The sequence below is a fragment of the Saccopteryx bilineata genome, chromosome 2, assembly GCF_036850765.1.
Source record: "Saccopteryx bilineata isolate mSacBil1 chromosome 2, mSacBil1_pri_phased_curated, whole genome shotgun sequence".
Classification (NCBI taxonomy): Eukaryota; Metazoa; Chordata; class Mammalia; order Chiroptera; family Emballonuridae; genus Saccopteryx; species Saccopteryx bilineata.
Genome location: NC_089491.1, coordinates 344,102,934 through 344,115,751, shown reverse-complemented (window position 1 = coordinate 344,115,751; position 12,818 = coordinate 344,102,934). Strand labels below are relative to the sequence as shown.

General features: G+C 45.6%; 1 protein-coding gene across 1 annotated transcript; it reads right to left on the bottom strand.

Annotated features, from left to right (window-relative positions):
• Positions 1 to 636: 636 nt before the first annotated feature.
• TAS2R60 (taste 2 receptor member 60) lies at positions 637 to 1,580 on the bottom strand. The gene is given in 3 exon segments (XM_066257767.1): positions 637 to 801; positions 803 to 1,319; positions 1,321 to 1,580. Coding segments are annotated over 3 exon segments (942 nt in total).
• Positions 1,581 to 12,818: the final 11,238 nt, after the last annotated feature.

The window sequence follows — 12,818 nt, the reverse complement described above, 5'->3', positions numbered from 1 at the left end:
CTGGGCTATTGTGGAGAACATAAATAATATACACAACATAATGACCTAGCATTCAGAAGGCCACTGCAGATAACACAAATCCCAGAAAACACTCACTGCCACACGCACACACACAGGACACCACGCTCTGTGAAGAGAATTCAGGCACCAGGAGTTACTGCACAGAAGGACGAAGAGTTTCACTGCAGAAGATAGAAAACAGATAAGTGATTTGAAAAAAAAAAAAAAAAAGATGAAAAGGAAAGGCAGTTTAAAACATGAAGCCAGAGGACAACTGAGGTTCTAAAAATCTTCTCCGGTCTGACTCAACAGATAAGCATCGCATGATGTGTCAGGATGCTTGCATCTGCTTTTCAGGAGGATAATTTTAAACACCAAGAGCTAGACCACAGGGAAAGTAACAGCTTCCTGATTCCTGGTCACATCAAGTCCCACGGGGAAGACAGCTGAATCAGCCACGCACCTGCTGAGTGTAAATCAGTGATGACAGGCCCTATTTCAGGACCTTCCATCTCACCTTGACATCTTGTTTCATTGACATTATTCTCCTCCTCACAAAACGTGGCAAAGAGACCGAAAGAAGCAGTGCCCCTTCCTTCTGCACTAGAGTCTCCAGGGGTTTTGATCACGTGCAGCTCAGGATGCCCCGCATCTTAAGGGGCAGCCCCTCCCAGCGCCGCTCTCAGCCAGCAGGCTGCTCGCCAGGACAACAATGGGTGGACCACTGCGCAGATAAGTCACCATCTTCCACTTGCGTTCCTGAGATGGGAAAACGCCTGTCGCATTGAGCACCAGCGACAGAGAAAAAGGGGGTGAAGAGGACAGCAAAGGAGATGAGAACCAGGAGGGCCCTGATGTGGGCCCAGGCATGGGAGTTGTGAGCCCCGGGATGGACGGGAAGGCCTTCTTGGCAATGCCTTCCCAGAGACGTGATGAGCAAAACCGTGCTAGTGAGGAAGACAACGGTAGGGACTGTCCAGGTGACAACTTTTAGAGGGAACAAGTACTATTTCTCGTATCTTCTCCAGTCAGTATTCCCAGTGACACTGCAAGATGGCAGATCTCTTCTTAAATAATTCTGATAAAGGCTTTGGTTACCTATAAAAAATGAGATGGTGCTCAAGTTGGAGAACCCCATAGAGCCGAGCAGCATCCATGGAACCAGCCCGAACACCTTCCGCTTTAGCCAAAGGAAGACGGGTTGGGTGAGCTTAACAATTTTCACACAGTAGAAGACACTGAGCCAGCTGGAAAACCATAAGGTGGCAGCATTCAAGAAGTCCCGCTGGAAGGCTAGGAACTGGAGGACGGGTTGTATGGAAGGCCCTTGGACGCAGGAAAAGATAAATGCTCTTGCTGATCACCACCCATTGCAGACAGAAGCGAGAAGCCCCCAGGCTGATCAATAATTTATCACAAGGTTTCAAGGTTCTCCGCAGCAACCACTGCATGCCCAGTGCCACAGGGATGATGCTGTTGCTCACCACGGCCACCAGACACAAGAGGAATAAAAAGATACCCAAGGTGATGGCTTCCTTATCCATCACTGGAAGTCCTGGAACCATGTCGTTCCCATTCATCTGTCCTGTGGACAAGGTGGGCACCAGGGCTTTGTGTGGGGCTGCTCTGAAACGTCCTGGATAATGGGTGTCCCTCCGGCTGCCTCAAATGCAGAGGACAGAGTAGAGAATGCAAGCTACCTGTGGAGGATAAAGAGGCTCTTCTCTTCAGAATGGATGCAAATGTTGAGGCTGGGTTTCAAAACTCCTCCTGCCTGGCCGTGAATTTGCCTGTTCTTTCTGTTTTCTGCTCATGTCAACACTGATGTGGATAATATATTAGGCCTTGCATTTAGCATCCCTTCCACAGCAGCTGACGGTTCTTAAAACTGACACCTAAGACGTGACCATATATATATATGCCAGCAGCTGGTAAGGAAATCCACAGGGTGCGCCCCCTACAGACACTCTAAATCTCTGCACACACGTAAGAAATAACTAAGGTGGTGAAGATAATTGTTAATACAATGACTATCTTTCACTCCATCTCTCCTGTGGAGTCAGAAGTAGTCCAAGGAGAATTCAGTAGAGCATTAGGGATGCAGGACAGGTCCAGGGACCAAATGTTAGGCCGTCTACTTTAACCAGAGGTAGGTGGAGTAAGCAATGGCCACATTTTCCACAAGAATGAGTTCAAAGAATAGTAAATAAATAAATCAGCAATCAGATGAGGGCTTACTTACCCAGGTGAGTGTAAGCAGGTTAATGGGCTGCAGGGAGATGGACAAGCAGAAATCGTTCTGCCTCCAGTATAGCAATCCTGAACACTCAGAGTGGAGCAACATGAGAGGGAGGGAGTATTTCATAGCACCTTCACCTTCTGGCTAGCACCATACCTTACCAGGTCTGTGCAGAGAACCTCACAGAGAGAGAACAGAATGCAGACTATTCAGCCTCTCTTTCCGGATCCCAGTCCACCCGGGACAAAGGCCCAGGCAGAACCGTTCCTCCAACACGGAGGCTGAGCTGCAGTGAACACTGTGCTTCCGGGGACAGGAAAAAGGTGAACTCAGGTAACTCAGCCATTCTGCCTTTCTTGATGCAATCTCCAGGGACAGAGTTCCCAACTGCTCTCCTCCCTGCCCTTGTTCCTCTGGATAGCATCTGGCTGTTCCCTACTGGAACTAGGAGCAATGAGGCAAACTGTGGGCTCCTCGCTCTAGAGTTTGGCCAACCACAAAACCCTCAATGTGGAAACCTCATCTGCTCCCATCTACTGCCTACAACTCCAATGGCTCATACGGTGGGAAAGACGTGGAGTTAATCCTCCATTCATTTCACAACAGTACGCATTTCTTCTGTGTCATAATGACCCTGTGAAAGGCATTAGGGCTACAACAATGAACTAGGTATTTGCCCTCACAGTGCTTTCAGGTACGAATCATAAACCACAAACATTTACTGAGCATGTCCAGGTTGAGGGAATGCCAAAGGAGGAATTATCATTTGTATTTAAAACATTTATTGTGTTTTATGGTGATTCTTTTGTGTTTGTTTGTTTGTTTGTTGCATTTTGCTTCTTCACCTTTCACATCCAAGTGGAAGCCAAGTCTAAGAATTTATAATTTTTCACAGCTAATCTTTGGAAGTGTAATCATGAGAGTAGTAGCTGTAGGAATCCTAAGTAGGTTCTCCATATGGGAAAACACTCAACTCAGTGCTCTCCGTCTCAGAGGGATTAAAAAAAGAGGGGAGGATTCCTGCGGTTCTAAATGTCATGTGTCATCATATTCCCATCCTAAGAATTCTCAGAAGAATTCACCAGCAGCCCCTTCATGGTGGGACAACAAGGATGTTGTCTTGCATACTGGAAGGAAGGAGGCATGGCATCAGTAAAGGAGGTGAAGATGCGATTACGTCTAGGGAATAAGGTAAGTTTGGCCACAGCAGAGGACTCACGTTAGGGAATGGTGGCATACCAGGTTGAAAGGGATCGTCTGGGGAGAAATCACAGAAAGCCTTGAAAGTCAAGATGAGATAGTGGGTTGTAACTGGTAAAGATGGAGCCACCAAATGTTTCTACGCTGTTATGAGTTAGAGCCTAGAAAGGAGGAGGGAGAGGAAAGAGGAGGGGTGTGAGAGGAGGGGGAGGGGAGAGGAGGAAACACACAAAGAAGGAGAGAAAGAGAGAAAGAAAAAGACGCTTTGCAAACCAGTTCCAAAAGTCTCCTCTACCCAGCTTCACCCTCTCTCTACTTTCTGGGAAACCACCTGGGCCCCTCTCCAGCATTGGAGAATCTCCTCCTCATTTAAAGTCTTATTTATCTTTTTTTCACATGAAAACTCCTCACCCTGTTAGTTCATCTCTGCCCACCCCTTTCTCTCTCCTCCTGCCACAAGTCAGCCTCCAGCTAGCATTATAACGTAAGAGTGTTAGTTAATGCAGCTGCCCGTTTGAAAATTCCTTGCAACCTCTACTCTGCTCTGTTCCGTATTACTGTTATTTTGACTACCTCAAATATATGAATCTCTCTTAACCGTGTCTACCGCTTTTCTCAATCTCTTCTAGCCTCTTGGTCCCTGTACTTTTTATTAACTCCATAAGTAAATAATAATAATAAATTATAAACCTGCATCCCACCATATGAATTTTTATTTAAATATATGCATGTACTACTTTGGTAATACATTGTGTACATCATAAAACATACATAAAAATAGAAATTAGAAGGACAAGATAAAAATAAGTAGCAATTGAAGATGCCATGCTTTGCTTCCCACAGCCAATGGGTCATTTTGTACACACTCTGGGACGCAGACACCTCAAGCTGGAGAATATCATCCTATTCAGGGGCGTGAAGCTCCACCTCCTGGGTGAGCACACAGGTAGAGTAGGAGGATTGTTAAAATTAAGAACTGCAGCCAATTTCCTTTGTTTTCCTTCTCTATTGTCTGTTGGCCAAAAGCTAAAAACATTTTCGTATTACACAATTCGTTTTAATTCAACATATAGCAAGCACATGAAATCCCAGACAGGACCTATACTGACAAAAAATTCACACACACCTTCAACCTTCAGTGGATCCAACTGGAAAAGCTCCATGGGTGGCATCAGGCATAGCAAAGCACAAAAGAGGGGAAGAGCAAAGGATGGCAGAGAAAGGAAAGAAGAACATTCCAGGTGGGCCCACAACCACAGGCTAGAGGGAAGAACACGGGCGGATGAAAGGCAGCTCTGCTGGACTGAAGCAGAGAGACTGAGCCCAGAGCGCAGCAGTGAGGAGGGCAGTAGGGTGAAACAATCCATGCTAGCATTAAACAAATGGAACACTCCAGGTTGACCAGAGAGACAATGGACGTGCTTTACAGGTCTCTGTAACGGGTGTACAGACCAAAATGATGCTTGGAGAATATTATTAAGGTTGTTCACATACAGAATGAGAGAGGCCTATGAGGAAATGAGGCCACTATCCTAGTCCAAAGTGGTTTGAGACCCAGATAGAGACTAGGAGCAGTGGAGGAAATAGTAGGAACAGGGAAGGATGGAAAAAGGATTTATAGGACATGGAGGGAGTAGGAAAGAAAGAAGGAAATGAAAAGAGAGGATAGCACCCAAACCTTGTGCATTCTTGCCACTCATGGGCTTGTACAGAGGTTATTGATGCTGATAACCTGAGATGATCTGCCTTTTGTCCAGGGTTTCCCAAAGCCTTGTCTTCAATGCCACTCTGAGCTGGGGGTTGCTTAGCACCAGGATGCTGGAATGCAGACAGATGCACACCAGTGATCCTGGGAGTTTGTGATTTTCATAGCAACAATCATCAGGGACAGGAACTGCAATGTAAAGATGACAAAGAAGGCAAGTGACTTCAGGGCCAATATGGGGGCCTGAGCGCTGGGATCCCAGGGACCAGGTATGTGGACCCTCAACTGCCAGGGCAATAAGCACATGAACAAGAGGATGGACACCAGGAACAGGAAGAATGGAATGGGTGTCACCAGCACAAGATGAGGCAGGAAAATGAGCCAACAGAAGGTCTGTATTCTATCAGCCAGGGTGCCGGTTTCATGGGAACTCTGGGAGGCAACTGTCTGCACCAGAATTGTACTCCCAGTGGTTGATGGACCAGACAGAATCAGCAGCAGCCTACCACTGACCAAGAACCCTCCACGTGAGCCAGAAGAAGATGGGGTGAGAGAATGAGGTCTCCGCACAGTAGAAGCCAGCCAGCCAGGCAGTGAGTGTTGATAAAGCCACAGGGGATGCTGAAATAGTAAACTTTGGGACAAAACTAAAAGGAGGCCAGGAGGTTATTCAGGAGGGCCATCCCATGCAGGCAAGCCACAATCATGTCACCTGCAGGCTGCTTCTGGCATCACACCCACTTCCTGCCAAACACAGCACCGCAAAGCCATTCTGCAGCACTGCAGCCAGCGACTCCAAGCAGATGACCATCGTGGAGATCAAGGAAGGCGAGGAAGACATCTTTTCCAGGAAGGCTCTGCTCAGACTCGGTTTCCCCCTAAGGGTGCTGGGACACGTCCACAGGGAAAAGCCTTTCTAGCCAAACCACTCTCTTGAAACCAGAGATCCAGAAAGCTCTCTCCTTGGATTCATGCAAAAGCTTAACTACCAGCAAACATGGCCAGTCCCCAGGATTTGAAAAGAGGATCCCGGTGATTTCCCTTGGCACATCAATCTCTCCCACCCCAACGACATCTTGTCTCTATTTGCATGGCCTGTATTTGCCTATTCTTTTTCAGAACCAAATGTAAGAAAATGTTAACAAAATAGAGATTCCAGGAGTGACTGAAAATGCCCCTATTTTGTACTTCATTTCTTTCTTACCTTCTATTTCTTTCTTAACTTTTCCTTAAAAGATGCCCTTATCCTTGTTCCCACCCCTAACCATAAACCTTCCCTGACCCTTCGCGTCTGGGGTTAATATTTTATTCAGTAGCCTTTATACACTATATTAAGGCCCACCTTCTGGATGTGTTCATATAAGAAACATCCAAACCCGTTAAGAATTTTTATGAGTTTATTTGAGCCAAACTGTTGACAACTGCCTAGAAGTTAAGTTTCAACAGATTGAGAAAATGCTCCAGAAAATGGCAGTTTTACCACTTGTTTTATACATCAGAATCAAAGGGGAAGACATGAAGGGGTTACCTGAAACCCACTGATGATAGATTAGGGAGGCAGGAGAAAGCAAAGGGGAGGGAAAGTCTTTGGAAGTGTGCATAAAAAGTAAAAATGTATATACTGAAACTTCTTCTACATAGGCAGGCATAAATAGTTACCAGTCAACAATTCACATGATAATAATAACAATGAGGACATTTGTTGGTTTCTGCTCCAGTGGGCGGCTAACCCAAGAACAGGAAAAGATTACATTTCAAAGGTATGTAATCAGGTACATTATTATAGTTGCAAAAGACAACAGATAATCTCCATTAAGGTAAACAGGGACCTCTGATAAGAGGAAAAATACCGCTGTTAAGACATGACTACCCACCATGAACTGCTTTTAGTTAGAAAGTTTTCATTTCAGACCATCCTGTGTGGTTACTCTAGGTCTCTGAGTTTGCAAGGCCGCCAGGCAGGTCCCCCTGAGCTTGTCAGGTTCAACATGTGGCCCTTTTCTGGTCCACAGACGGGTGGAGTAAAAAGTCTCCCATATGCACAAGTCCTGGAAACACCAGGAAAAAGCTCGCTTTTCTCCTTCAATGAGCTCTCATGCTGCCTGAAATTTCACTAACAAGAACCATATTATGCCACAGACCAATACAGCTAGTCATTCCAGGTCCCAAGTGAGAACGATGTGGGATGAAGAAAATAGACTTAAAGAGAAATAGGATGGGATCAGGAAGCCTCTGCAAGCTGATGGCAAGAACAGAGAGCAACAGCCCCCTGTTTGCTTTATTATATAGCTATATGCATATAAGGAAGTCTTTTTTTTTTTTTTTCTGAAGCTGGAAACGGGGAGAGACAGTCAGACAGACTCCCTCATGCGCCTGACTGGGATCCACCCGGCACACCCACCAGGGGCGACCCTCTGCTCACCAGGGGGCGGTGCTCTGCCCCTCCGGGCGTCGCTCTGCTGCGACCAGAGCCACTCTAACGCCTGGGGCAGAGGCCAAGGAGCCATCCCCAGTGCCCGGGCCATCTTTTGCTCCAATGGAGCCTTGGCTGCGGGAAGGGAAGAAAGAGACAGAGAGGAAGGAGAGGGGGAGGGGTGGAGAAGCAAATGGGCGCTTCTCCTATGTGCCCTGGCCGGGAATCAAACCCGGGTCCTCCGCATGCCAGGCCAACGCTCTACCGCTGAGTCAACCGGCCAGGGCCAAGGAAGTCTTTGATACAAAGTCCCACATCCGAAGCAAAAACAGAAATTCTCTGGCATAAACAGGAGTCAATTTAAGGCATAAACAGGAATCCCCTCACCATGGATAAGTGAAATCAACCAACATCTGAACAAACAAGGAGTGAGAGGAAGGGCATGTAAATTGCTTCTAGCAACTTAAGCAAGTGAAGTGGAGGAATGGGATGAGTGCAAATACTCAGCTTCTTAACCAATATGGAAGTGTGGGGGGTGAGAACTTAGCCTTTTGCTAAGCCTCAAATTGGAAAGGGTTTTGCCACTTGCAGTCTTCCACAATATTGGAGTTCAGAAGTCTCCAGTTAAAATGTGGATTTCCCTGACAGGTTTATTAGCTGTTAACACCTTAGCTTCAAAGTGCTTAGCAAACCAAAATTAATCCCTTCTTAAGAAGTCTCTGAGGAAATGAGACTAAGTAGATAAGTCATAATGAAAAGAAGGGGGCGACCAAATCTCCAATGGAGCCAGGGAAGCGAGATGAGTGGTATAACGAGAGCCTCAGAACTGAGCTCAGAACAGGCCCACAGGCCCTCAGGGCGGGGCCGCTTTATGCAGGATGAGCCACATCCTATAACAATGCTTAAGATAATAACAACCAACCTGTTAGAACACTTTGCCATTTATGAAGTGATTCCACACATGTTACACTTTGCCTCTACCACCAACCACACAAAGTGGCACTGGTGCAGATCGGCCAGCCCGGCTCCCGAGGAATGACCCAGCTAAGGAGGCTGTGAAAGGCAGGAAGTGTCTCTGAACATGAAAAAACAAAAAGTAAAAGGGGAGACAGGGAAGAGAGAGAGGATAATAGAAGAAAGCAGAGGCGAGGGTGAAGAATCAGGGAAGGGAGTCCCCTCTTCAAATGTCGAAGACCCTGGAGTCACAATCCTCCCCCAAAAGCACTTTACATGATCTTACACAAGATACCACATGTGAGAGGTCTACGTGTGAAAGATTAAAGAGAAATAAAAAACCTATTCAGGTCACCAAGAAAAAAAAACACCACACACACAAAGAAATGTAGACAAAGATAAACATGCACACAAAAAAAAGATAAACATGTACAGTGGAGACCTCAGGCAAAAGAGGTTCAGCTACCACTGAAATACAGCATCTGCTTCATCGCCAGTGAACCTTCCAAAGATTATCAAAGAGCAGATAATCTGATGACCAGCTTTGCAAAGTAGCTTCAGTGACTTGATTCAGTTCTTTGCATTTTTCCCTCTGACTTTTCTGAAAGGCAGCGGCATGGTGAGTGGCTTCTGCATGTTTCACAACATTTTGGCTCTTGGAATCCTTTGGAAAAAGGCCAGCTCCATGATGTCATCAGGAAGCAAGTTGAGGCCATGGCACACACACCCTGTTGTGGTCACGTGTACTGAGTATCCTCTGTGTGCTCACAAGCAATGTCCGTGCGACCTGCACAGTCATCAAAGCATACATTTTGTCACAGTCTTGCCCATGACTTCCTTTTCTACAGTGAACAGCTCTACGAGGTCCACGTGTTTTCCTGTTTCAATCCTCCTCCGTAAGAAAGGTGAAAGAGTCCCCTTCCTTAGGCACCTGCTCATCCATCTCTAATTGCTCCAGCAGACATGTCTTAGAGGTCCCATGCCCCTTTCATAGTCAGTCACCAAAAAAGGCCAGAAGAAGGACAATGCTTTCAAATGTTTTCAAGCATCCTTCCAATATGCAACAGCAATCAAACCACTAGGAGTTCCTCATAAGAGTTTGCGTCATATGTCTCTTTTACAAAGGTGCAATGAAACTGATGAATCCTTTCCTGTAGCACAAGTGGCAATATTTTTTAGGACAATACCTGAGTCCTCTGTGACATGATGCTGGTGTCAAACCAGTTATAGCAGAAGACTGTATTCCAAGTGGGCAGTTCTGAAAAGACTTACTTGCACTTGGTCCTCTACACTCGTAAAGGATTTCTTTTTGGTTTCCATTCATGAGTTTGTTTTCATTTTATTTTTTATTACATTTAAAAATCAATTGGGTCATCTTACAGACATGTCAAAATATATATGCCATTTGACAAGGTTTGTCAATCTCAGTATCCACCCTTTACTGGAACTTCCAGTGACACGCGGTGTACATAGTTTCCCCCTTATTCTCAGTTTTGCTTTTGCGTGGTCGGCTAGCCATAGCCAACTGTGGTCTGAAAATGTTAAATGGAAGATTCCAGAAAAATAATTCATAAGTTTTAAATTGCGTGCCATTTAAGTAGCATGAGGAAATATCCTGCCATCCCACTCTCTCCTCCCCGGGACCTGAACCATCCCTTTGTCTAGCATCTCTACCCTGTATATATAGTACCTGTCAGAATGCGAATCATCAATAAATCCACAAATGACAAGTGTTGGCGAGGATGTAGAAAAAAGGGAACCCTCATGCACTGGAGGCGGGAATGCAGACTGGTACAGCCACTGTGAAATGCAGTATGGAGTTTCCTTAAAAAATTAAGAGTGGAACTGCCTTATGACCTAGTGATTCCACTTCTGGGAATATAGCTGAGGAAACCTAAAACATTAATTCGAAAGAAGATATCACCCCTATGTCTTTTGCAGCATTGTTTACAATAGCCCAGATTTGGAAGCAACCCAAGTGCCCATCAGTAGAGGAGTGGATAAAAAGCTGTGGTATATATACACAATGGAATACTACTTGGCTATAAAAAATAAAAAAAAGAAGGAAACCCTACCTTTGTGACAACATCATGGCCCTGGAGAGCATTATGCTAAGTGAAATAAACCAGTCAGAGAAAGACAAGTACCATATGATTCCACTTACATGTGGAATCTAATGAACACAGTAAACTAACAAAATAGAAACAGATTCATAGATTCAGAGAACAGACTGACAGCTGTCAGAGGGGAGAGGTTTGGGGACTGGATGAAAAAGATGAAGGGATTAGGCAAAATAAATAAATAACAGACACAGACAACAGTACAGTGATTACCAGAAGGAAGTTGGGGTGGGGGGGAGATATGGCAGAAAAACACTCGACGTTGGGTGGGGAGTGCACGATGCAGTGTGCAGATGATGTGTTATACAGTTGTGCACTTGAAAATTGTATGGTTCTACTAACCAATGTCACACCAATAGTCAATTAAAAATTAAAATTAAAAATTAGGTGAAAAACAAGAAAATGACAACCAGAATATCCAAATATCTACGTAACAGATATTCTAAAAACAAAAATAATAAATGGAGGGCAGAGAAAGCATCAACAAATAATTGAAGAAAAATGTTTTCATATTAAAAAGGCCCTTGCAAGGATCTGGCCCATCATCAGAAAATTGAGCACAAAGGAAATATCCTACAAGTGTCCAGAGAGGGAAGGGAAACTTCCCCAATTCAAATTCAAAATACTAGGAATCAGAGTAGTTTTAAACTTTTCACAGGTAATTTTGGAAGCTAGAAGACAACACAATAATTCTCTCTAACCTAAAATTCTCTATCTGAATATTCAAGGGCCAGGGCAAAATAAAAACTTTCCAGATAAGCCAAGTCTTGAAAAAATGTTTACTTTTTTAGGTACTATTTTTCTGGGAGCTACTGAATATAGTCCTCCAGAGCTAGAGAGTATACCACAAAGAAGGAGGGCACGGGGACAGTCAACAGAGGATCCAAAACGTGAGAGAGGCAAAGACCAAGGATGACAACAGAGGCAGATAGCAGGGTAAAGGGAGGTGCACCACGCAAGGGGACAAGTCCAGACTGCAGGGAAGGCAGGCTCCAGGAGAAACTTTCCCAGGCGAATAAAATCTTAGATGCCAGAGGCATCCAAAACTGTTGAGAAAGATGTAGACGGCTGATGAAGAGTTTGGGAGAGCGGAAGCAAACCCAACAGGGCAATTATTCACCCGACAGAAAACAAAAACGCATACAGGAAAGAAAGTCCCTGTTTTAATGACCTAGTGCCATCAAGATGAGCGCTGACATTGTCATTAAGAGGGAAACTTGTTTCTCTATAGTCACAACGCTTCTGACACCACGTGTGCGGGAGTTTTTCTAACACGGAATCCAGATCCAGGTTTTTCTCCAGGTCTCCAGATCCCACCTGGGTGTCTGTCCCGTGGTTCACTTCCGACCCTAACCACTCCGACAGACACCAGTCACAAGACCCAGATAGCCACCTGTAATGTAAGTTCCCGACCAGCCAGCTATAAACTGGGGTTCCCATACTCCCTCTTCGGGTTCCATAATTTGTTCTAAGCTCCCAGAACTCAGAAGAGCACTTGACTTACGTTTATTCGTAATGAAGAGGTCCCTAGGGCCACGTCCCGAAGGGCTGGGCCTGGGAGCCTCTGCCTCTGTGACACCGGGGTCCCCCACTCTCCAGCAGGTAGACGTGCTCAGCAACCCAGAAGCCCCCAGAACCCCTTCCTTTAGGTTTTTTTTTTTTTTTTTCACGGAGGTTCCATCACGTGGGTGTGACCAATTCAGTGCTTGGTCACCACGGCGACTAACTCGCTCTGCAGCCCCTCTCCACACTTCGCATCTGTGTCTTTCTGGGCCCCCGCAGCCAGGCCTCTCAGGAGCCACCAAAGGACACTCCTGTCACTCCAAGGCTTGTGTCAGGAACTGGAGTCAAAAGTCACAGGTCGGTGACTCCTGAACAACAGGAATTTGAATTGCTCAGGTTCACGTACACACGGTTTTTGTTTTTTTTCTACCCCCCCCCATCAATACTATTTGCCCTTCGTATAGGGCGTCGCCTCAGGGGTTCCACCCACTGCGACTAGAACGCAGTATTTTCTTATTCCCAACCGCGGTCTCCCAGCCTCAGATGGAAAATAGTATTTTCGCATTCCCGTCAGGCAGATTCCGAACCACGAATTCCCAGCTTGGTTGAATCGTGGGATGCTAAGGGCTGGAGGTAGTTAAGTATGGAGGGGAGTCAAAAGTTATACATCAATGTTTGACTATT